Source organism: Maylandia zebra, linkage group LG16, assembly GCF_041146795.1.
Source record: "Maylandia zebra isolate NMK-2024a linkage group LG16, Mzebra_GT3a, whole genome shotgun sequence".
NCBI classification, from domain to species: domain Eukaryota; kingdom Metazoa; phylum Chordata; class Actinopteri; order Cichliformes; family Cichlidae; genus Maylandia; species Maylandia zebra.
This window is the reverse complement of record NC_135182.1, coordinates 17,368,727-17,394,199: the sequence shown is the minus strand read 5'-3', so window position 1 is coordinate 17,394,199 and position 25,473 is coordinate 17,368,727. Positions and strand designations below refer to the sequence as shown.

At 37.6% G+C, this 25,473-nt stretch overlaps 3 protein-coding genes across 5 annotated transcripts; 2 read left to right on the top strand and 1 right to left on the bottom strand.

The window, feature by feature from the left end:
• Positions 1-6: 6 nt before the first annotated feature.
• Positions 7-7,754, top strand: si:ch211-214p13.9 (cell surface glycoprotein CD200 receptor 1). 3 transcript variants are annotated; one of them, XM_076874872.1, is made up of 8 exons: positions 7-213; positions 2,381-2,434; positions 4,615-4,662; positions 5,221-5,529; positions 6,379-6,645; positions 6,732-6,819; positions 6,915-6,957; positions 7,080-7,754. In XM_076874872.1, exons 4-8 carry the CDS (start codon positions 5,280-5,282, stop codon positions 7,146-7,148), a joined length of 717 nt encoding a protein of 238 aa, XP_076730987.1. In that variant the 5' UTR covers positions 7-213; positions 2,381-2,434; positions 4,615-4,662; positions 5,221-5,279; the 3' UTR covers positions 7,149-7,754. The 3 variants fall into 3 exon arrangements, with proteins under 3 accessions (XP_076730987.1, XP_004551429.2, XP_004551428.2); XM_004551371.6 differs by lacking the exons at positions 7-213; positions 2,381-2,434 and adding an exon at positions 3,194-3,584; XM_004551372.6 differs by lacking the exons at positions 7-213; positions 2,381-2,434; positions 4,615-4,662 and adding an exon at positions 3,193-3,584.
• A 1,016-nt stretch (positions 7,755-8,770) lies between these two features.
• Positions 8,771-11,659, bottom strand: LOC143412941 (uncharacterized). Its single transcript, XM_076874873.1, has 4 exons — positions 11,539-11,659; positions 10,831-10,847; positions 10,662-10,699; positions 8,771-10,375 (listed from the first exon to the last, which is right to left on the bottom strand). The coding sequence occupies exons 1-4, from the start codon at positions 11,556-11,558 to the stop codon at positions 10,172-10,174; spliced, it is 279 nt and encodes a 92-aa protein (XP_076730988.1). The 5' UTR covers positions 11,559-11,659; the 3' UTR covers positions 8,771-10,171.
• Positions 11,660-18,048: 6,389 nt separating this feature from the next.
• On the top strand, positions 18,049-23,813 carry LOC101485898 (uncharacterized). The gene is made up of 6 exons (XM_004551370.3): positions 18,049-18,128; positions 19,590-19,919; positions 20,018-20,065; positions 20,154-20,276; positions 20,371-20,402; positions 20,906-23,813. Exons 2-6 carry the CDS (start codon positions 19,619-19,621, stop codon positions 21,380-21,382), a joined length of 981 nt encoding a protein of 326 aa, XP_004551427.2. The 5' UTR covers positions 18,049-18,128; positions 19,590-19,618; the 3' UTR covers positions 21,383-23,813.
• The last annotated feature ends 1,660 nt before the right edge of the window (positions 23,814-25,473 follow it).

The following is a 25,473-nucleotide window of genomic DNA, read 5'->3' as shown; positions in this document are numbered from 1 at the left end:
CCGTCCGGAAGTGGGAGGATTAATCTCGAGCTTTCTGTTTACTCTCACCGGGTGAAAGTTGGAAGTAATTCTTGGACAGCATACTTTGGGTTTTTATCAAAATTTGTTAGTGTAATATTAATTTAACTCCACATGTCATCATTTAAGATTTAAAGGACGTTTCTTCCTTCGTGATTTCATCTAGGAGAGGATTCAGGGTCTACTTTTCCACCGGTGATCGTTTTTTTATGTCTCTTCTTTTTCATCCCTAGTAATAATAAATAATGAAGGGTTATATTATTAATTTTAATTAGCAGGATAGTTGAATAACTTTCAAAATTGCTACAATGAATTTTTGTACTTTTTACCAGCCTACAGTACCACAAACGTCACAACCTACATATAAACTACCTACATACAAAATCTGCTGTATCTGCTAAAATGATTATGCCTTAGGCCGTGGGCACATCACAGAAGTTAAACTCCTTAAGTAGGTCAGGATTTTTTTTCCTAGTATCAGTTCATATAAGACAGCAAAGACTTTAAGACTTTAAGAATCAACTTTATCAACAAATTCAAGTAAGTGTGCACATTAATAATTGTATTTTATTTTTTTAAAAAGAAAGAAACAAAGTAAAAAAAATGCTACAAAATGCAGTAATATAATCAAAATATACAATAAAGCAAAAATACATATACACAAACAGTACATCAATATACAAACAATGCAGGATATAAAAGGTTACGAATTTGACCTCTTTTTATTAAAAAAAAAAAAAACCTAAGTAAGACAGCAACAACTGTAAAATTTAGGACAGCAGTCTTTAAGAATTAGTAGAAGGAAGGAGTGAAAACGTAGTTCCTAAAAATGTAACTACCACAAAAGCCTAGTAATCTAATCAAAATATATCTACGATATAGAGAAAAATATATATGTATGGCGCCAGAGTTACATCAATGTGAAAGGAATATAGAATATAACTGGTCATGAAATGTAACTGGTTTTATTCCATAACGGCAAAAATGCAAGAATTCAAAAGTAACGTGTCAGCTTGTTACTTAGGACATTTTAACATCTACATGCACAAACGACCTCACGTATGAGTCAGAGATGATAAAAGTTTCCATTTAGACTAGGGTGGAGTTGTCTGACAGTGTGAAGACTGAAAAAGGTGACCCTACAAGAAGTGGAAAAAATATAGCTAAAATAAACCCAAAGAAAAACACCCTCTATGTTCTGTCAGATAAACAACATAGTTAATACTTAGCTGATTTAATAGCTGTGTTTGTAGCAAGAAGTAGTAGCACACAAGAAAATGAAAAACAAGAGTGATCTGATCCCCATCTACATATACCGGATGACCAGAAAATTATTTCCATGCTGATGAAAATTCTCTGTATGACTACACAGTCACAGCAAATCGAAAAAGCTCTATGATACCACATGTATTGTATCAGCGATCAAGAGGATTCACTTCATGTAAAAAGAAGAAAAAAACAATTAAAAAATGCTGGAATTTGAAGCATGTTGCCTTTCTTTTTAAATATGAACGAGGCACTGGCACACTGACCTTCACCCAGGATTTTACTGGACCATTCAGTGAACACAGAGGTATCAGCAGCATGCCGTACTCTTCTATTAAATTTAATGTTTCAAATCTCTTTACTTTGTGTCATACTGAACTGAAAAATGTAATAAAAGCAACCAGCAGCTTTTCAGCTGACCAAACTAAAGGCAGGGGGACTTCACAACAAGCAAGTGGCACATGTTACTGCACTAAGGTTTCGTTATTAGGGTAGATACAAGGCTTCAGGCTCTCAGGGATGACACAGCATGGCATTGTATATAAAATTATTTTTTTCTGAACCCCTAAACTTTCCAGGCAATTTTGCTAATACTGACGTAAACTTCTTAAACTGAAAACTCAGAAAAATAACTGAAGAAGAAGAAAAAAACAAAACAAAAAGAATTACGTGGAGCAGACCAAAATTGTCTGACAACTTCTGTTTTTTTTCTTACCCTCCGAGTTATATTTTTGGGTAGCCAAAAAGCATGATTTTGACATCAACAGGAAGTCACTTATCAAAGGGAAGCAGTGTATGCACGCATGCATAGACACATGCACAGTCTGTGCTTCTTATCGTTAAAGCCCAAAACATAAGCTCTTGTTGTTTTTTTCGCTCCTTTTTTGGGATATGTGTGCAATACTGCTGACTGAAGCAACAATAGTTCACAGATGAAGAAATTGCTATTTTTTGGAAGAACTAGTTCCTTGTCCCATGTGTGCCAACTCATAGTCAGCTGAATTTCTGTCTATACATGAAATAAACATGGTCTAATATTAGATCCAAGAAAAAGGAGAACGGCAGTTATTCATTTAAATACCCCTCTTTTTTCAAGGTCCCAGCCCAAGACGAAATTAGGAAAGGATGAATCAAACTCTGGCTGGTTAAGGTATGTGATGTATGAGTTTATACTAGGACATTTTTTTCACCGTTTTTGTTTCAGCTTTCACAGTTGGTCACACTTAGAATACCCACAAGAGAAGGATAAGCCGAGCTATCGTTGCTCATCTGCGCTATCTGAACTTATATGGGACAGCTAATATCAAGATTTCTCATTGCAAGATGTATTTGTGAACCACAAACTCTGCATGCGGCTTGGAGACCTTAACCGAATACAAGCAGAATGATTGCACCATTTGTTTTCAGTTAATGTGTGCAATGTGCAAACTGGAGATGGAGTCAGTAATAACACCTGCACCCACATTAATGCTGCATGTAGGCAAGCATGCATAGCACGAGTCTTATACAGCAAAATGTTCTTACACCAGCAAATATGAGACCACAGCAAGACTAACATTTGTCCTACTCAGCAGAAATCATTTCTCTCATCAAATCTTTCGAAATACTGATTAAACTAAGCTGAACTAAGCAGAAATACATAGAATGCTTCATTTATGTCACAAGAAAGGATAAATGTGAGTGTACCATACAAAGTACCAGTAAGCTCGTGATGAATCATCACCTGTGATTACGAACGTGGAGACGAACGTTGAAAGAACTTCATAACGTTGCTCTATTTTTTATGTGTGTGTTCACGCACACTGCTTTACTACATACTACTTTAGAGAGCACAGCTATGTGTCTGGCAAGAGAGGAAATGGGTGTCTTGACTTATCAAACGTCATCCTGTGTGGGAGAAAAAGGCAAGCTGTCTCAGTGGAAAGCGGTTTGGAGAGAGGGGATGAGAAAGAAGAAGGGAGGGATTTGTTAGTCACACGATTTATATATTACTGTGTCACAAAAGACTTCAGGTTTGTCTGAAGTCTTTGTTGGAGGACATGCTTCACTTAAATCCAGAGCTTGTTGGGAATAGTAAGGAAATGAAATGGCAAGATAACGGAGGAGAAAGAAAATGCATCTTGGTTTGATGTTACTTTAGAGAGTCTAGCACTGACGGTTTATGTCAGGCCATACTTGAGGTTTTACGGTGTGAGCAGCAAGTTTACAGAGGAGCACTCGAAGACACGCAACGATGAGAGAGACTATGTGGATTTATGTCGTGATCCTGTTCTTGTCTGAAACACAGAGCGTGGAATCAGGTTTGACATGTTAACTCATTTTTCTTGCATTTGTTTTTCAGCTTTCACTACTTACATTTTCTTAAGAGTGAGCAACCTTCACAAATGTAATACATAATGACAAACTCCATGCGGATTCATGTGGTTTACGACACAAGTGAGACATTTTTAAACCTTGAAAATGTTTTTTTTTTTTTACCTTTTTTGTGTCATTATACTCTGCGAATGTATTTTAGTGTCAAATATGTGTAGCATGCATAATAACAGAGGTAATTAGTGTTAGATTTGTGGCTCATTTCTATGAAGTGGGTGAGTTGTAAACTGTAAGTGGTTGTGGGCCTCCTGAGATTTCAGTGAAACGGTTGTATTCTGATTCACAGCGTAGACAGTGTGTGGAAAGACTATGCATGACAGTGGGCCAGAGCAGAAACTGGCAGGGGGAAAAGGTGTTCCATAACAGAAGTCAGCCCCGTCTTTTCTGAATGATCAAACTGCCTGGTACTACACTGGAAATCTTGATTTCACATCTGGGTAAAACTATGATGCAGCTCTTTCTGCATTGTAAGGGGGTCTCTGTTTTAGAGTTGTGGTTTTGTTCACTCACTTTCTGCGTGGTCTTGGTTTTACACCTGTCAGATGTAAACAACTCACTGAACACATCCACCTTGAATTTTCCGTTTCACTTATATGAAATACCGACTGTGTCTCTGGCTTCTGGGTAACGTGGAAGATTGTGATTAACCTTTGTCGGCTTTATAAGGAGCTGAACTTTAACTGTGACATTTTATCGCCCCACATTCGGTGACTGTCATGTTTGTTTGTTTTTTTCAAAAGCTTAAAAAAGTGCAGTTTGTCTCACAGCTCTTTGTTGTTTAACTCTCCTGCATGGCCATTCAATTCATGTTACATCTTAACCGATTAAACTTCAACTAACAGACGACCATCGCTGCTGCTCTGCTGACTGAGCACTTCAAAATGAATATTTTGTTGCTACTTTAATTACTGAAACATTCTACTAACTTTTTCCTTAATTCACCTTCGTCTCTCTCAGGAACTACTGAAAGGGCCCCTGTGAACACCACTTTTCCTCCTATCACTGGTAACAGTCTTTCCCCGTGTTTCTATACTGCTACTGTTCACTATGAGTAAAATATGAAGTGAGAAAGTGTGACTAGCAAAATGTGAAAATGTCAGTACATTATGTTTAATTCCTTTTCTACTGCTTATTGTGTTTCAACCATTGCACAACCTTCTTTACTTAAAATGTATTAAAGCGAAAGAAAAAGTGCTTTAAAGCACTTCAATACTTGTTGAATAAGAAAGGTGCTATTTATTAGTCTTTGTCTGATTCATTACCGCTTTTCGTTCTTTTTCCCCTCTTCCTTTTTTATTTTCCTTTTTTAAAAAAAAGTTTTTTTGTAATATATAAAACATTTTTTTGTAGTGCTAATTAGACAAATCTTAAAAATTATTACAAAAAAATAAACAATGTTATGATTTATTTTCTATCTGTGTTTGATGCTGCAGCTTTATTCTTTAAGTAAATATATTTAACATATGCATAACATAAACAAATACTTTCTATTTTTTCTTTGCTTGTCTGCCTTTTTTGTATATACTAGCAAATCTATTATTCACACTTCCTTTTTTTTTCCAGAACGCAGAAATGAACTTTTCAGTAATGGGAGTGATGCTAATCTGACATGCACCGATAAGATGTGGAATGAGACATTTTATGTTATCTGGAAAATTAAATTGATTAACAAAACCCGTTGTGAGATCAACTTTGACAGTCATGGTCGAAACTCAGACACCTGCAATGATGGAAAGTCACTCCGAAACACATCCAATTCTCAGCCATATCTACACATCCCAAAGTTCTCAGAAGATGATGTGGGAATCTACACGTGTGAGTTTGCTTACAGAGGAGGAGCTACCAATTGTGAAATCCACGTGAATATCACAGGTAGGACTTCTGTTATAACATTAGTCACACACCTTGGTACCTCTATTGATATATAAGAATACAGATAGTTGAAATATCAGCCTTCTACCATTCAGCTTATACCTCATAAAGGAGTAAAATGGATATGCATTTATGTTGCTCTGCAAAGTCTTTTCGGTGGCACATTTTTAAAAAGTGATCTTCAGTTTGCCTTTTTTGGACACAAACACATTGTCCTCTAGAGCTGGGATGTGGAACTCATTTAACATCGCGGGCCACATGCAGCACTTTGATCTGAAGTCCTCTGAATCAGGAAAATGCCTCTCTCTGTGAGCGTAAAGAATTTTAACTGCACATTTAATCTAAGAAACAGAAGTGCGGTTTCAGCAGCATGTCATGAAACATTCAAATGCTGCTGCAGCAGATAAAAGACATCTGAAATTTATATAATAGATCGTGAAAAACAGGCTTTTCCTCCAATTTAATTGTTATTGTTTACCTGTTACTTAATTATGTTGGTGTAGTATGAAATACAATAGGGGAGGTCCCTTATCACTTGGAAAAAATCTAAACCTTGAATGAATATACACTTATTTTCATTCAATTATCCAATGGGAGCGATTGGCCAATTCTGGCTCCCGGGCCTCATTTTTGACAACTCTGCTCTCAATGGATCACTGACTTCATTGTTAACATTCTTCATTTAGCACATTTAGATATTTGATCTGAAAATGAAAAACAAAGAAAAATGAAAATAGAGCACACCATGCCATGCAAATCCTATTTTGTGGTGTGGTTAAACTTCTAATATAGCAAGCTTAAATGATTTGTTTTTGTCGTTGTTTCTTTTTTTTGTCTGTTTTGATTTAGTGACTCCTGAAATAAAAGCCTGGATAGAGTACAAAAACAACACAATGGTAGCAGTATGTAGAGCTGAAAATGGAAATCCTGCAGCCAACATCAGCTGGAATCATGCACGAAATTCTTCTGTGCAACAACTGCCTGGGATAAATGGACTTTTTACAGTAGAAAGTCGTTTGGAGCTTCCTGAAGGCATAGATCCAGAAAACCTGAGCTGCACCATCAGTCACCAGAACCTGAACAAGATTGTATTTTTGGAATATCAAAAAGTTAAAGGTCAGGCTTCTACAAACGGAGGCACAAAAGTTACACAACCATGTGCATTTAAGGTATTAACAAACATTTCATTTGTCTCCCTACAGTTTATTCTCTCTGGCTGTATGCACTCATAGCTGGGATAATAATTGCATTTTTAGCGGGACTCTTATTTTTTTTGGTCATGAAGCTGAGGTAACAGGTTTAATTTAACAGAAATTGAATCAAAATAATAACTTGTGTTCTGAGAGTGTCCAGGTTACTGAACATGTTTGTGTAACTTTTGCCAGGCAACACCAACAGTCAGATACCTCCTCCTCCAAATCCGCACCGGTAGGTAAAACTGCCTGTATTTTATAGTTCTGGTTGTTGACTGCACTTTGTCATGTTTTGTTAAAGACACCTCCCTCTGTTCTATCTCTTTTGTCTTCTCTTTTTTTTTCTTTTTTTTGTAGATAGAGGATGTGGAGGAAGTGGAGCCCTATGCTAGCTATGTTCAACGTGTGAACTCTATCTATAACTGATCTGCAGATATGTTCACAATGACAAAAGAAAAAGAAAAAAGAGCGTGCACATGCATCACAGCCTAAATGCAACAAGTCTTTGTGAGAAACTGAGGGCTGTGAAACTGAGAAAGGGTGAAATAGTAAAGAGAGGGAAGGATCAAAGATTTTCTCTGAAAGAGGAAAGTTTCTCGCTTTAAATGTATCCTAATAAACACTTAACTAATGGAACGGGGGATGTACCTGATGTCTGCCCACCACTTTGTGTGGGTCTCAAGGAGAACATTAACTAAAAAATGCACTGAACTGCTGAAATGAGGAGGCTCTTGAGCCACATGCAGCATGTAAGACTACAGAACTACAGACTTTTGATAATGCTGATGAAATATATTAGCTACAATTATGTACAAATACACTTATTTAAACATTAACAGTTAAATAGATGATCATTTCTTACATAGAATCATGCTGGAGTGGCTACAGTAAAAGCACCAAGCAACGAAAACATGCATTTTAATCACATAGCTGTCTCAAGGTAATGTGGACAATGCCATGTGAAGTATTTATGTTATGTATGAATGTGAGATGATATGATTCTTTGTATTAAAGTGCATGTATAAATGCTGACTTCATTTTAGCTACATTCTTCAGACTTAGGAACAACATTAGTAACGCTGCATCAGAGCAACTCAGCAAGATACACCAAAAAGAGTCAAAACAGTTGTTCTCAACATTTTAACAGTGATATCTGCCAAGGTGACTTTTTCATTGTTTGAGGGCATGCACTAAAAATACAATCAATACTAATTGTCACTTTTTTCATAGTGAATGTGTAAAGACTCACCTCAGTACAGTAACAGTGACTAATGCAGTTCCGAGAAAAGAAACTAGAAAAAGGAACTATTCTGCCCTCTACTGGTGAATAATAGAATTTATGTTGCTACAGGATTAAATGATGCAAGGCGTCTGAATAATTTCACTGATAGAAGTCAATCTATTCCTCCGAGTTTGAAAGCCATTATTTGGTCTTTGGGAATAGTTCTCCGGACTTCTTGAAGGACATTGAAAGCCCTTATTTGGATGTTGGCTGCCTGTTCTCTTTCAAGATGATCCCACACTGTATCAATATTGTTGAGGTCCAGGCTCTGGCGAGGCCAAGCCACGACTGTTTTCCATTGGCAGTGTGTTTGGGATCATTGTCATTCTGAAAAATGAAGCTGTTCCAGCTTCAGCTTCATTCCAAATGCTTTTGCATGGCGGTTGAAAAGCTGATGGCACATTTCTGCATTCATTCATCAATTCTGACATGATCACCAACACTATACTCATTAACAATGATCTAAACCAAAAGTCAAAGTCTCTCTCTCTCCATATACATAAATATATATATACACACATGTATGTCAGTGGCTTCACACTTGTTCTTTTCAGTAGCTTTAGTAAGTGATAGAGGGTAGATCAGAGGCAAGAGCTGCAGTGACTATAATTGTATTTCCATTATAATGAGAGAACTAAAAATTTGCCTCACAAATATATCCCTATTTTCACAGCCTGACTATTTGAACTCTTACAGTGACTTAGCACATTAACATGATTTCCTCTTAAAAGCAGAAGCAAATAGCAAAACTGGTTTTCGTTTTAAATTGAAAAGATTTTTTTCTTCTTCTTTCAGTTTTTCAGACATGCAGTTTATTCATACAGCAGAATAAGAACAGATGGGGTAAATAACAGTACTCTGCCATGAAGTTAAATGTATAAATAATTCTGTTGATTAGACAGATTCAAACTAAAAGGCACAAAAAACCATCTCTCAAAGAAAAAACAAACAAACAACTTCTCAACCTTTCAGTGTGTTTGTAGTATATTGGGGCCTGTGGAGTGCTTCTTACATGCTGTGAAATGCTTCTGACTATGTGTGGTCTGGACTATCGTTTTATAATGTGGCAATAGATCAAATTACACAAACTGTTTTCGTATTTGGTTGCACATTTGGATTGCATTTTAGGTTTGGGCAGTATTAAGTTTGAAAACGCTTTCTGAGGGAACTCAGTATGGGGCGTTGTGAAACTGATTAATGGTGGAGCAAAGAGTTGGCATTGTTTCAGCACCAACCACCAGCAACAGACTCTAGATAATGATCAAACCTTCCTGAGCAGCACCTTACAGCAGATGCATTCATATCAACAAATTTGTCTCTCAAAAACCCCCAAACAGTTCTGCCATTATTGTTGCACATGCACGCTATGAAACCACAAAATACCAGTTCTAGACTTTCCTATGCAAACAAAATGTTAGGTATGTCTGAGAATGTGGTGGACATTCTCAGACTTTCAGTTGTGGTGTGGCAACAGTCTCAAAAAGGTCAAACAGGTCAAAAAGTCTGAGTTTCTTCAGGGAAACTTCTCTTTAAAGAGGAGCAAGTTTTGAATTTGTGCTGTGATGTTTTAGGAACTTGGGGCCAAAACATAAATCACATAACCTAACCTAAAGCTAAAGAAACACAACAAAATATAACTTCTATTTCGAACATTTTCAAATTCACATTAAAATGTCACACATGGTGGCTTTAAGACTTCATCGATTCACTTGTAAGTAGTAATTGCATGCCACAAACTTCTGTATTTCCTGATTTGGATGCATTGCCCTTCTCAGAGAGGTCCAGAATTGATGAAAGCTTGTTGGCTTTCTTCTGATTTTTCAAATCTTTTAGTAAAGTCCCGATGTCTCGAGAATCGTGTCATCTCTCGCAGGTTCGTCTGCAATGCGAGTTAGTCTTCTTGAGGAAGGAACACCACCACCATGTTCTGGTTAAAACGTTTCTTCAATTGTGGAGAGAAACTTCTTTCTGGTTACTGTACATACTTCCGCAATCAGCTGCTGTTGGCTGTTAATCTTCTCATTTTGGCAGTTTCTTTGATAATCAAGATCTGCTCTTGATTAAGCTAAGACAATTCAAGTGCAAACAAGTTCTTGCATGCCTTTACCTGGCATCAGATATTTTCTGCAACTCACTTGACCGAACAAATGCTTCCACTTCCGTTTGTTTACCCCATAAGTACATAATCATCTGGACATTCGTCTTTAGATGAGCACTCAGATTCAGACTGAGGCTGAAGTGCTGCAGGAATATTAACTGTAGCATAGTCGCAGTCGTCGTCGGTGATCTGGTTTGTCGGTGGTCTGTTATGTCTTGCTCCTTTGGCTTTGTCGTGGTTAATAGAAGCATACGTTACATCTTCGTTGGGTTGCTGGAAGAGAGAGAGTGAGATGGGTGATCATCTACCCGTATTGTGCCCATCAAATAATTTATTCTACTTTTTACACTGTGTTTCTGCAGCTGGCATATTTTGAAATGTGTCTACATGCCGCGGGTTCCTGTGTAGTTTGTTTTACGGCAGAAGCCTCATGTTAATCTTCTCCAAGTATGTAAATCCAAAGTGGAACACACCCATGTCTTATGAAAATCATGAGCTGATAACGGTGAAGATTTATGGTCAACAGAAATAGAACCAAAATTAATGCGGGGATGTCTACCTTGTCATTCACGGTCTTATCATCTGGTTCAGAATCCCCTGAAAGAGGAAATATGGAAAAATCATAAAATTATAATAGTTTTTTCTTTTGTTTATGATATTTATCACATTTATACTGGGGAAAGTAACACAAAAGCAATAAGAAATTAGTAATACAAAATAGCTTTTACCTTTCTCTTTCTTCTTTCTGAAAATAAAGCAAATTGAAACGATAAGCTACCAAGGACCACAATGTTAGCACACACAGAAGAATAACGCCTTTGGATAATACTGCTTATTGAGTCATATGTCTTTCACCTCAATAAATCATATAAAATATTATCTGTGGCAGCAGGTGTGGGCTTTAGCCAACAGCAGTGTTTCCTTGACAGCTTTAACAATTAAGCGCTTGTGCTGCAACAGGAAACACTTTACATAGACCTACAATCAACACCTGTTTATAACCAACTGAATATGGCAGTGAATAACCAACGAGGGCATCACGCTTTGCATATTTCTAGACTTGCCATTTTAGACGGTAATATATTGAATATGTAACGCAACAGCAAAATATGTTCTTTGTATTTGACTTAGTTCTTGTAAGAAGACAACCAGAACCCAGGGCTATTTTTATCTCGTAACCACGGTTTCCTTGCTAGAGGAAATGTAGAAACTTCTTGTAAAAAACTGCACAATCATTTCATTTAAACTTTTTTTTTTTTTTATAAATATTTTCGCTGTAGTTAATTCACAAATACCTTAAATATATTTTCTGCATTTACAGCAGTTAAAGGAGTGTTTTAGAATACATCACATTCTGATGAATAACTTTGTAATATATGAAAGTCCCCACTTATAGGAATGTGTGAATGAATGTATGAGCGTGTATGATGACTTACCCTGAAGCACAGTTTCCCATGACGATCCCACAGAGTGCCCGGTTGCTGGAGAAGGGCCCCTCGGCCTGACGCTGTAGTAGATATGAGCTGATCGCTTCCTTGCATCAAACTGCATATAGGCCACAGTAGTGAGGAAGTGGTAGAAAAGAGAGGCAGAGTGAGAATGAGGGAGAGAGAGAGAGAGAGAGCAAGTGAGAGAGAGAGAAGCAAATGTGCTATCACACCAATAGGAAAATAACAGTACTGATGTAGAGGAAAACGGTCAGTACTAACAAACAGCATACAAAATATAATGTGACACATTGATATTAATACGGAAATGCTGTAACACTTTGCTGACACAAAATACTAAATTTTTTGAGCGCTCTATTCATATAAAATTGTGTATATCTATATGGATGTACTTGTATGTATGTGGATATATTGGTTTGTTGGGGGTTTTTTTATGTCAGAAATAAAAGGTCATCATCATCGTCACCTACTGTATTTGCTGTAGTTTAAAATATTTGCCATTGAGCAAACATGAAATATCTGCATCGTGAGATAACACAGAAGTGAGTAGTTACTGTAATGTATTTTGTTGTCAGTGTATGGTGTCATTTGCATGTCTGTGTAAATATTTTTGATGTGCAACAACAGGAAGTCAGTGATCTTTGCTACATGGAAAGTCCAGGTTTGGTTCACAAACTATTTATTGTCAGCAGGAAAAAGAACCACACCTTCATATTCATTCAGAGAAATGTCTGGATATGCACCACCTAGTAACACTCTGTACAGGAAAGGCTCAAAGAATGAGCTCAGAGTGGACAAACTGAAGACTTATCACATCATTTTCTTTTCTCTAATGATGAAATAAATGATCAGATAATCACACCAGATAATCATCTTTACTGATATGTTTTCAAATATAATAAAAACATTGCAAATTTTGTGTTTGATTGACTTTACTTTTGCTCGAAATATATTTAGTGACAGTACGATAGTTAGAACTGTTGTTATACACTGAAAAGATCCTGGGTTTGAATCCAGTCTGGGGCCTGGATGATGTTTGCATGTTCTGTCTGTGTCTGCATGGATCCACTGCTTCAGCTTTTTCCCACAGTTCAAATATATTTATGGGTTTATCAGGGGTGTCAAACTCAAATACACAGTGGGCCAAAATTCAAAATGGAACAAAGTCGCAGGCTAACATTAATATTTATTGAAAAAAAAATCTTCCTCCAGATATAAGAATGAATCTTTTCTTATGGACTCAAACAAGTTTAGTCTGGCCCGCGGGCCAGAGTTTGACACCTATGGTTTAGATTAATTGATTATTCTAAACTGACTTTAACTGTGAATCTGAGTGTGAATGCTCTATGTGTCAGCCTTATAATACACTGGCAACCAGTCCAGGCTGTACCCTTTTGCCCTGTGACAGCTGGAACAGGCTCTAGCCCCCCTCCGTAGATTGTAAACAAGGATAAGAAATCCTTCTTCGTGGCTCAAGAGTTGGGAGTTCACCTTATAATCCGAAGGTTTCTGGTTCGAGTCCCGGCTTGGACAGTCTTGGTTGTTGTGTCCTTGAGCAAGACCCAGTTGCCTACTGGTGGTGGCCAGAGGGCCTGGTGGTGCCAGTGTCCGGCAGCCAGTGTCAGTGCGCCCCAGGGTGGCTGTGGCTACAATTTAGCTTGCCATCACCAGTGTGTGAATGGGTGGATGACTGGATGTGTAAAGCGCTTTGGGGTCCTTAGGGACTAGTAAAGCGCTGTACAAATACAGGCCATTTACCATGCTTATATTAAGAAAATCTCTGGTATACTGACGCATCAATATGTTCTTTTTAGGAACAAATCCTATAGTGAGTATTCTTTATCTTTTGTGGTATGATAATGTATTCAGAATTATTATTGAATTACACAATACTGTTTGCTTAAAAGGGGTCATATACCTTATCCATGGGTCGCACTGAACACTAGTTTCCATCAGGTGTGAGGTGGTTTCTCCCTGAACAGACACAGAGAGAGACAGACAACCATTCACATCCACACCTAAAACCAATTTAGCAGAAACAGTGAACCTAACATGTCGTTGGGATGAAGCAGGAGTAGCCGGACAGAATCCATACTGATGGGTTTGAACATTAACTTCTTAGTTTGCAACAACGGTACACTTCACAATGCCAGCCTTATGAACGTTTGTGTATTTAACAAAATACAAGCTAGCTAGCTATTGTTAGCGAGATAGCTAGCTTGATAGCTAGCCAACTACATAGATAGGCAAGGTCAAGACACCCTGTTGAATTTCAAACTAACATCAGACTGAGGAAGATGGTGATTTAAACAACTTTGAACGTGGCCTGAGCATTTTAAAAACTGTCTGCCTCCCCCATATTCATCTCCAGGGTTTGCTGAGAATGAACCGAAAAAGGGAAAACAGCCAGTGAGCAGCAGTTCTCTGGTTGAAAATGTCTTGCTAATTCCAGAAGTCAGAAGAGAATGTTCAGTCTTCTTATGATAATAGTAAAAAAACAAATAGTTCAAAAAACCAATTGTTTGCACCAGTGTATGCTGAAGAGCATCTCTGAATGCACAACACATTGAACCTTGAAGCAGATGGGCTACAGCAACAGAAGAGCACACTGGGTGCCACTCCTGTCATCTCGGAACAAAAAACAGAATCTACAGTTCACATTAGGACACTGGAAAATGTTTCCCGGTCTCAACTTCTGCTGCAAGATTCAAATGGCAAATTCAGAATACAGTGTAAACAAAATAAAAGCAAGGCTCCATCCTACTTTGTATCAGTGATTCACACTACTTCTGTCCGTTGAATGGTGTAGGATATATTTTCATGGCACACTTTGGGTCCTTTAGTAGCATATTTTAAATATCACAGCCTACCTGAATTATGTTGCTGACCATGTCCATCCCATTATGATGACATTTTGAAGGCCATTTTGAACACGATAAGAAAATGTTACAAATCTAAAAAGGATCTGCAGCCAGTTTTTGACCATGACAGTGAGTTTGCTGTACTCAAATGGCCTCCACAGCAGATCTCAACCCAGTAGAGGAGCTTTAGGATGTGGTGGAACATGAGATTTGTATCATGGGTAGTGATGGGCAGATGAAGCTTCAAGAAGCACTGAAGCTTTTCATCCATTTGGTTCACCCCAGTGCAAAGCATCTTGAAGCTTCATTTGCTCTAGTAGGACATCTACTGGACGTAAAAATATTAGTTGGCATGAATTTGAAGAATGTGGCCTTTTGCACACAGCCTGTAAATGTCAACAACAAAAGGAGTGTGTAAAACATGTATATTGTAGTGATGGCAGTATACTGTGTATATTTATACTGGCAGTATGGAAAATGATTATTTGGAAATGCTTAAAATGGAAATGATCATTTACTGTGAGGTGAGGTGTGGTTGGGGTATGGACAGTGGTTGTGCTTTTTTAAGGTTGAGGTATGGACAGCTACAGACTGAGGCCTCAGTCCTGCCTGTTCACATTTTATTCAGTAAAAACTAAATTTTCACTGCTTTTATGGCCTTTTTAGTGGGGAGAACATAGCTAGGATTTAATGATTTAACAAATCTTTTAAATCCTTTATCCTCCACAATGCTAAATGGCTGGGAGTCAATCACTATGCTAACCAGGTCTTCATCTATTTGAGATTGTTTTTATTGTCTTTCCTCAGGAGAACAAAGCACAAATATAAATATCACACACGTAACTTATTGCAGTTGTATATTGTTATATCATTTAGTAACATTACAGCAGTGCCTAGATGAGGTGTTGTTGTTATATCCCAGCTCCCTGGCACATAGCAAACACTTCACCTTGTACAAAAGTAAAGACAGCTTAACATAAATTGTATTGCACCATCAGTATTATGAAAATACATCTTCTGTAGAAATTAACATACCTTGTTGGGAGGAATAAGATCAAATTATTTTTTTTTTTAGTTTATAATAGGGTTTATTCGCTCGGTCAGCAGGTGGCGGTATCCTCGTACACTGGGGAGTACACTGCCATTAAACGAACAGAAGAAGAAGAAAACATCTGCACATGCGGGTAGACCCGGCTGCAGCTTTTTTTAAAATTTTTATTATTAACAATTGAAACAATACAGTCACAAACAACATAACACATTCATTACACATTATAGTGCAAATGAACTGGAATAAGATCAAAATGTTCCCACACAGGGGAGGACATCCTCCTCTTCTTAGCTGGCTCCATTCTCTCCTGACTTTCTCTCCTCACTCTCATAAACCTCCAAACGGTCTCCAAACTCTCACTAACCGCAACTCTCCATCAAACACCCACATTTTGAATAAAGTCTGAGGGATTTATATCGCCGTCATAGCTCGCGGCGAAGTTCAAACCACTTCCTGAACCAGTCACGTGGTACAGCCGGGCAGCGAGGCTTCGGACGTCATCATTTTCAGCTCCTCCCATAAATGAAGCACGCCTCGTTACGCGCATCGCGGAAACGCCCCCTCCATTACTCGAAGCCTCGATACAGAACGTCACATCACTAATCATGGGTGTGCAACTGACATATCTGGAAGCTGTGTGATACTCTCATGTCACTGTGGTCCAAAATGTTTATCTATAGATAACTACCAAAAGCTAAAAGAGAAATAAATGATTATATTAATTTTGTACAGAGACACACATAATGGCATATCCACATGAAGTAACACACAATTTTCCACCAGATGATGCTGTTGGAAAAGTATGCTCTGATTCACATGACCCTGAAAAGCATTGTCTACAAACTACATAGAAAGGTGAATGTGAACTTACACCACCTGCTGGCTGCACAGACAGAGCAAAAAAGAGTAAAAACAAAAGTCATTCTTGCTGTATACTTCAGATTTCTAACGCACATGTATGTACACAGGTTGCAGCATAATGAAGGCTGAAGCATGATCGGTATTATAAGTTGTTCATATAAGTATACTGGTAACCCGAGTGTGAAGAAAAGATTTTTTTTTTGTGTAATAATTGATCCAATTTTCCTGTTTAAGTCTGAAGAAAACTATCAGAAATTCCTCATTTTCTGGGGCAAAGCTAAAGTGTTCTTTTTTAGATAGTGAATTTGTGCATGTTAACACTTTGACCCTCAGTTAATAAAACAAAATAAAACAAAATAACAGCATGTTTAAGTTTTGTTTAAAAAAAACCTGCTGCATCTTCATTTAAAAAAAAAAAGCAATGCTCTAGGACTGTATTGTGGAATGTTCTTACAAATTTAATACTACTTTTTAGATCTTTTGGTTTGTTTTTACATACCCATAAAGGAAAACAAATTTTAACATAACTTATTTTCCAAACTGACAAATGACAAAACTACCAAACAAGAAATTAATTAGCAAACAAAAAAAGAATTACACAGAAGTGCTGCTTGCCACGAGGCGTAACAGGCCGCAGGCAAGTGGAGTGCCCTGTGGGCTGAAAAACGTTGAAACTCTTAATCAATGCTTAAAGCTTACCATAATAGTAGAAGACACCTGACCTCCCTAAGGGGGCCCAGCCTTCCTCCTCTAACTCCTGTTTAAACAAAGCTATGGACAACAATGAAAGCTACTTCATGAATATAAAAAGGAGCTATTCTCACATTAAATATAATTCACAGTTAATATAATCTTAACTGTGGAGGAGAGACGCCTAATACAAGTATACCAGTCAGACAAGCAGTTGTTTGACTGGTTCCAGATTAATTATGAGATAATGGTGAAGAACGCTGGTTAGAGGGGCCCCGTTGAATTTCTGCACAGGGCCCTAACAGTCTCTACTCTGCACTGGAAAGCTAGCTTTAGTTAAGTGTACAATTTCAAGCAGGTCCAATAGCCACCTTTAGAAACTCAGGGTCCATATAAAGGTGAATGAAACAACTTCTGTAAAATAACTAAACAACTGTGGATAATGCTTCCAGCACTAAGGATCACGATGGGGGTTTTAAAAATAGGGATTTAATTATAGTTGAGAAGCAATGACAAAACATTTCCTAGTCCCCTAAAGCCCCGCTGATAAATCTCCAGTCATAAACCAAACAAATTCAAATTCAAATTCAAATTTTATTTGTCACACACACACAACCATACACAGTATGACATGGGGGTGAAATGCTTGTAGCTGTACAATGCCCGACCATTAAATGACAGAAGAAAAGTTTTACAATATTTACAATTTACTACAAAAATTTACAAATTAACTTAGGAGAGCATCCAGCACGGCAGCCGACCTCACCAAGCCAAAAAGTTAATGGAACTACTTGAGTCGAAGTACCGAACTACCAGCGAGATACTGGAAAAGTACTTCTTTGATTACATAAAGTCCACTCCTCCTTAACATTGCTGGAAACTTTGTTAAGTAACAGCATACTGAATTACACAAAATGTGCCGAATGGTCGTGGCATGCGTGTGGGATGTCAGGAAGTGGTGAGCCTGTCACATGTGAAAAAAAGCCCCTGACGTACCTACAGTCAACTATTTGAAAACTTTCAGGCTGTGAGCATGTTGAGCCTAAAGGATAAACTGAATTATCTGATAATATTTTGCTGCTGTGTGTTTGTCTCTGTCCATGGAAGCGGCAAAGGTAAACATAGATATTATTTTATTGATGGACTAGCTGTTATAGATGTGCCATGGTTGTTTGAGGGTAGGAACACTTTAGAGCACACTGCTAGAACATAGACTAGAGAGATATAGAGTAATCATTACTGAGGAACAAAGATAGAAGTTTAAAACTATTTATTTAATATTTAACATAATGAGTGTGAAAAAAACACGACAGAGATTAAAATGCTTAATTCAACTTTCTTTAAAGTTGTACCAAAAACAAACAATGTAGCACACTTTATTGTTATTGTTGTATACATGGCGTTGTTGCTGGACTAAATAAAAAGAGTATGTACAGCCATTTAACAATACATACATTTTATAATAGTGACGTACTTCTGGGGCACGCTATGGAGTTTAAAAAAAAATAGAGAGATGATATTTTATGTAACGTCAAATCATAAAGGCACACCTAATTAACCAAATAATCAGATGTTGTTCTTGGAAAAATGTGCTGATATGAATTATTTGAACATGGCATGACAAATTTGGGCATATTTATGTGTTACAGCCACTATGATGGAAATTACATGTCAATATTATAGATGATGAGGGAAAATCGTAGAAAATATGTGAATATTTTTATTACCTTTTATTACCAGGGCATATGGGCACTACCTCGAAGTATTATTGGCTTCTTGTCTATCTGTAGATTTGTTACACCTCTCATCATTAATATTAGGTTTCTGAGGTGTCTATTATTTGACTGAGCACTGAATTATGTGTGAGTAAGACTAAAGGGCTTTTGCTTCAGATCAGGAGGTGCATTCTCTCAGTGTAAACCAGAGTAAAGGTAAAATCTGCAACTAGATTTCCCTCTGTGGCATGCAGCCTCACGGCACTAAATCTCAACCATGCCACACAAAAGCCACACAATACAATACAGTTCCTTTATACAATGCATATTATCATAAAGTTTATTGTAAAAACATTAATTAAACATTAATTAAATCATGTAAACATTACATCTGTAGCAGATAAGATAAAACTTAAAACAAATCTTTACAAACATGAATCTTAATCTTATCTTGCGCAAGTAAATGGCCAGTAAGTCCTCCAGTTACTGAGGAAACAATACTGATAGAATGAAATACAAACTGTATAAAATAAATTGTCTTATGTATAAATATACATGTGAATATGAAACATGTTGTTTTTAAATACACAGCATCTAATTACCATTATGTCTATATTCTCTCTGTCTTTGAAATGTTAGCACTCCAGAGAGCTCTGGGACATAATTAGACTAATAAAATGACAGATAGATAAATAATTAAGATGGACGACATGTGTGGGATGGGACAATTTATATAGTATTAAGATAAAAAATGTATTTCATTGTTGTGATCACAAAAGAAGAAAATATGCTTTACGTAAACAGGCGTTAATTCTTTTCTGGTAAGAATTACGCATTAATTTAAAAAAAAAAATATTGCAGGTCTACATGCTTCGTGTGATGTTGCGATTATGGTCCGAAGAAACAGCACTTGGAAGACTCCTCCACGACAAAGTCTGACAGTCAGCTGTCCGGTTATACACTGTGGAGAAACGCTGGAGGTCACCTGGTGTAAACTCTTTGACTCAGTCAACTGTGAACGGATTCATGAAACAAAAAATGTGAAGATAACACAGAATCCTGATAAGGATAAGCTGATCTCATATTTAAATTTCAAGGAGATTTCCATTCATGACGATGGCATGTACAGATGTGGTTTACTCGGATATAATGGCAGCGTAATCAGCCATTCCATCATCATCTCAGTATCAGGTATGCTTTCAGGTATATTTTATTCTTCATCGGCATTAAAATATAAAATAATAAAATATGAAGTGTTAATTCTGTCTACTATGTATCATTCCCTGAAGACATGTACCAGGGAGTTGAAACCCCCGATAATAATGATAAAAATGCAGGTGAGAAGCTTTATTTGTCAGAAAATCACTGCCAACATTTTCGTGGATGCAGTTTAGCACGACTGATCTGGTGATTGTGCTTTTGTAGGAACAACACTGAGCCCTGATCACAATGAAAACTGGAGACCATACTTCTACATTTGTTTTGGCATAGTGCTTCTTATTCTCATACTGACTGCCCTCATCTTCTTGAGTTCTTGTGACTGGAAACGTAAGAGCACTAATTTTTATTTTGGATGGTTGAAACTGATTTCATTGAATTTACCATCTAAAAATGGGTAATTTATTTATTGGCTTTTCTACAGGAGTGCTGACCTTAAACTACGTAAAGGGAGAGGTAATGTTGGTCATATCAAAATATATTTTTGGGATATTTGGGGGGACAAAAAGTATTATTTATGCACTGTTATTTTGTTGTGAAGCACTTTGTTATCCTTGTCTTGAAAGGTGCTATATAAGTAAAATTTTACTTACTCACTTTTGGAGCCAGCGTCTAATGGCACCTTGAAGTAGTATAATTTTTGACTTTTCTTTCAGGGTACTTTTGGTCTAACAACAGGCTTGAAAATAGGAGAACCCGTAGTTTCACTCACTGATGAACAATTTCTTTCTTTTTGTTTCAGTCTGAATGTTTTTATAGGCCATAAAATAAACAAGTAATACAGTATATAACATTTTGTGAGCCTCTGACAACCTGGCAGGCTGATTTTACTTGTTTTCTAAGCTAATTATCTTCCACCTTGCTTAAGATTTATTGTCATGGGAGTGTCGAGAATTTTTTTTACTAATATATTCTAATATATGTTTAATATATTCTCATTTTGGTGTTTTGTGCCATAGGAAATGCCGACTCTTATGATACCAGACCTCCCTAAATGGAGCCCTCCTTCCACTCCTGTCCCACTGACCAACTTGTCTGTTTTAAATGACATCTATTCATCATACACTCCAGAAAGATCAGTATCACCAGCTTCCCAGCCCGGTTCGAACCAGATTTCAGCTTCAAATCCAGCACTTAAATATCAAGACTGTGAAGTATATGGTATCATCAAACATAGACACGCTACCAAACAGGGTGGAAAATATCACACCATGACTAACCAAGTTAAAAACCCAGAGTCTTCTTTCACTGCTGAAAGACCAGGATCACCAGCTCACGAGCCACATGAGTACCAGATTTCAGCTTCAAATCCAGCAGTCAGAAATGAAGAATATGCAACGTATGCTGTCATCAACCACGGCAAACCTGCTGGAAAACGGCACACCGAGACTAACCAAGTTAAAAACCCAGAGTATGCTGTCATCAAATTTTCCTGAGTGTTGTTGATTTTAAATGGACACTTGCAGATGAAAAAACTGAAAAATGTTTTGCAAAATGTGGTGGAGTCATGTGATGAAACGTACAGCTGTACAGCCATACTGCAGAACAGATGAATGGAGGAAGCTTGTGGTTCTCTAAGTGAACTGCATGTCTTCTAGAGTTATCGTGACTAAACCGGAAGCAGCAGTGACTTCATTCTCTAGCCCTCAGGTTTGTTCCCAGCAGCAGCACTTCTTTTTCAACTAATAATTTATTGTACTTTGTATTGTGCTTCTGATGTCATCTGATTCCAGTCCTTGTATTGACTTGACTGCAGTAACTGTCGTACTTTCATAAAAAGGTCATAAACAGATTTCTTCTTGACAGACAAATAACACTTAAATGCAGTTTTCTGACTGATTTGTTATAGAAAGATGGCAGTCATTAAAAAAAGACATGTTAATCAGCACTAGAGAGATTTAAGAGATATGAACAGTTTCTCATACCTGTGCCTCATACAGCGCTTGTTGTTTTTGTCACCACTACTGTCAGAGACAACACCTTGCCTATTGACCACAGAAGTGTGGTTTAGTTCAAATGTGCAGGAAGTTAAAGATGGAAACATTTCTGACAATGACATTTTGTGAACAGGGGACGCTCAGCTTCAACCACATGTACGCATTGTTAATATTGCACTTTGGGCAATGGCCTTATTATTGGTCCTGTTTTTCACATATTCTATACTTAAACTAAAAGAAAAACAAGAAAGAGTAGTATTGGTTAGCTTTTAAAAGGTACCAGAAACTACAAGCAACAGAGAATGGGGGGATTAGAGGAAATATTAAATAAAGACAACACAGTAGTTGTCATAGTAGACTCTATGTTTGTTAACCATTTGAGGTTGGAAACCTTAAAGAAATCTCCCCTTGTAAAATGTTATGGCCTTTTTGTGGACATAGACTGTGTGCAATTCTGTTTAAGGGGGATTTTCACCCTTAAAATTTTTCGGAATCATTTTATAAGTGAGTCTGAAGTTAGAGCATTTTCCTGGAAAAAAGAGGCGTTTATCAAAAATATTAAAACAATTATGGTAAAGCTGCAATTTAACTGTTTAGTATAATTTAAAATGTCAGTATAAATGGGTATTTAATCCTGGCTCTCTAATACTTACACTCAGTTTATCTACATTAGTATATATGTATTTGTATATATACATGTTTGATTTTTTGTTTTGTTTTTTAAAATAAAAACATAGACAATAGACTACAGACTCTATAGGTATGATTTTTTTTTAATGTTGCATTCAGTATAAGTTCAAACCATTGATTCTGCCCATTTGTTTTTACTGAGGCATATATGGTGGGGGGACCAGGGAAAGTTTTTTCATATCTATACGACCAAACATTTTTTCTTTTTGAAATCACAGAAGTTGCCCCTCGTTCTTAGAAAGAATTCAGATTTAAGGTACTTGTGAACTGCCTTCGCTTTTAATAATTTCGAGCTGTGGCCATCTTTTACTGTATGTGCAGTGTGTGATATCAGCTAACAGGTCAATAAAGCAGTAATGCATGATCATAATTTTCTTGTCAAGTCTCAAAAACAGAAATTGACAGAAAATAACACTCATTTACTACATTATGCTTGTGGAAAGGTTTGCTGTGATTTATAAGCTGGTGAGCAGTGTGCCCAGGCTCATACCATGGAATAATGAGTGCTTTTAATATGTTTATTATTTAATATTTCAAGTTTTTTTTTAACCTTCATTACTTCTGAAATACAATAGCCACATGAAATCTTAAACACAGAAAAACACATTTAAGCTCTTATAAAAACGGCCAATCAAATCTAATTTTCACCTACTCCAGCCAAGATTCTTTCTTTATTTACAATATGCTTTTTTCCCATAACTTTGAGCATCAATATAATGGGATATACATGTCTTTTAGATAGCTATATGCTGCCTATCTGTGTCTGTTACGACTGTGATCGTAATCATGTGTGAATTTGAGTGTCCAGGTGCTCCTCCGGGATTGGTGGATGGCTCACACCAGTTGGCTGAGGACTGCGAGACAGCGGATAAGAAGAGACCGCCTGGGACTGCCAATTCATTCATCCTCGGCCCAACCCAACCCAACCGGCAGACCGTTCACTGTGTCACTATATTATGTTAATGTAAGAGCATGTAGGGGTGGACCGCCTTTTTGTTTGATCAGTTTTCTCCTGTTTTTGTTAGGCAGGGAGGAAAGTGATTGCCGTTTGGTTTAGTTCTTTTGAGTAGGTAAGTTGTGTTTATTCCTGAGATAGGTTACTTTTTGTTTGTTGTTTTGGCCTTGGGTTCACCCTGAAGTTATGATATGCTCCCTTCCTTCGTTTAACTGTACTTATTGTAAATAAATCACTGTCACAAAATATTAAGTGACGTGCTGCTTGGGGTTGGACGGGGATGGATCACCCTTTATGTTGTGGTCTGGCCGCGCCTAGACGGGCCATAACAGTGTCTATGGAGGTTTTCAGAGGTAAGAAGAAGTGTATTATGTCTGTTTCTTGGGCCTCTTGAATAGACCTGAAACAACCTGGTGCTAGGGTCCCTGGGTCGTCGACCCAGTGTTTTGTGTTTTTGGTTCTTTGATTTTGTTATTTCATTATATTCTAGCTTTGCTTTATGGGTTTTAGGATTATTCTTAGTTTAGGTTCTCTGGGTGGGGTTTGGTTAAAGTTTTAGTGTTCTGGTTTTCTGTCTGTGTTCCATGTTGCTGTCTCCCCTGTCTGCTGTATCCCTCACGTCCAGTCAGTGTCTGTGTCTGCCCTGGTCCCACGTCTCTGTTCCCTTTGTTATAGTGCCTGCCTGTGAGTCTGTGTAACGTTTCATGTTTTACTTTGAAAGTCCATGTCTGATGTTAATGTGTCTGGTTTTGCTTCCCCTTGTCTCGTTAGGCCTGATTTGCCCCAGCTGTGTTTCCCTCCTGTTACCCATTCCCTGATTGCTCCCTCTGTGTATTTAAGCCCTGTGTTTCTTTGTGTCTGTGTTCTGATCTACTCTCATTTAGGCTGTGTGTTCTGTCTGCCTGGTCATGGAAGTTTATTTGGATTTTTGTTACGTTTTGCCATCCAGCAATAAAAGCTGAGTTTTGAGTTATTTTCCGCCTCCGAGTGTCTGCACTTTGGGTCCTTCTACTTCCACTTCTGCCTGCACACAGCCTTAACCTGACACCTGGCTCCTTTCAGTTTGAAAGAGTGACTCTGCTGTGAGCCCATTTCATGTTCCTCACCATATCTCTAAGGGAGAAATCAGACAACCTTTGGATCAAGCACATTTCCAACACCTGCTTGTCTAATTTCAGTCTTTCAGACATTCTCTGCAGATGCTGCACAGCTCCATGTGTCAGTTTCTTGCTTAGTATGTCCCTCAAGCATGAGCAAAGGGCAGCAGCTCATCCCCAACCTGAAATGGGTACTTTTAACTTTTGCGACTGAGAATCATGGTCATAGACTTGGTGCTAATTGTTGTCCACAGTTGTTTCACACTTGGCCAGTACAACCTGGAGATTATCACTCTGATCACCTTAAACTTACACTACATTATGTAAAAAAAAATCAGAAATGAGATGGTAAGGCCCACAAATCAACTGATTTTGACCTTACACCACCCACCCATCCATAAAAGTTCTGAACAGAAGCTCAGTACTGGTGGAGTCCAGTCCACTTACAATGTGAACCAATCTCTTTCTATAGTTTTACTGGGACTAAATGGCCTGTAACCTTTGGCCATTTAGTCCCAAAATGGCCAAATATTCCTGAGGCAAACCTCCAAAGGACACATCAAGGAAAGCAATGAATGACTCCTTTGTGACTACAGAACATGCTGATTTGTAGGACAGGACAAAAACTATATAGAGCTGGGACAAAGCTTCCCAGAGAGTCCCCTTTTCAAAAACTTACTGAGGACTTTCACCCCAGTTTGCCAATTCAAAATTACTGTTCACTTCCACATGATATTGCAGGTCAACCAAGAAAACCCAGAAGTATCCAGACTTGGAGCAATTCCCATGCCCAAGTGGCCTGGCCATTGGAGAGCATAATTTAAGCTGTTCTAAAAGAGAAGGTTGTG

Excerpts from the sequence above, each read along its gene's own strand:
- si:ch211-214p13.9 (XM_004551371.6), top strand. The coding sequence starts at position 3,518 with ATGAGAGAGACTATGTGGATTTATGTCGTGATCCTGTTCTTGTCTGAA. Across the intron at positions 5,530-6,378 it reads AATCCACGTGAATATCACAG|TGACTCCTGAAATAAAAGCC; the intron begins GTAGGACTTCTG and ends GTTTTGATTTAG. Across the intron at positions 6,958-7,079 it reads CCTCCTCCAAATCCGCACCG|ATAGAGGATGTGGAGGAAGT; the intron begins GTAGGTAAAACT and ends TTTTTTTTGTAG.
- LOC101485898 (XM_004551370.3), top strand. The coding sequence starts at position 19,619 with ATGGTCCGAAGAAACAGCACTTGGAAGACTCCTCCACGACAAAGTCTG. Across the intron at positions 19,920-20,017 it reads CATCATCATCTCAGTATCAG|ACATGTACCAGGGAGTTGAA; the intron begins GTATGCTTTCAG and ends CATTCCCTGAAG. Across the intron at positions 20,277-20,370 it reads GAGTTCTTGTGACTGGAAAC|GAGTGCTGACCTTAAACTAC; the intron begins GTAAGAGCACTA and ends GCTTTTCTACAG.
- LOC143412941 (XM_076874873.1), bottom strand. The coding sequence starts at position 11,558 with ATGGGAAACTGTGCTTCAGG. Across the intron at positions 10,376-10,661 it reads ATAAGACCGTGAATGACAAG|CAACCCAACGAAGATGTAAC; the intron begins GTAGACATCCCC and ends TCTCTCTTCCAG.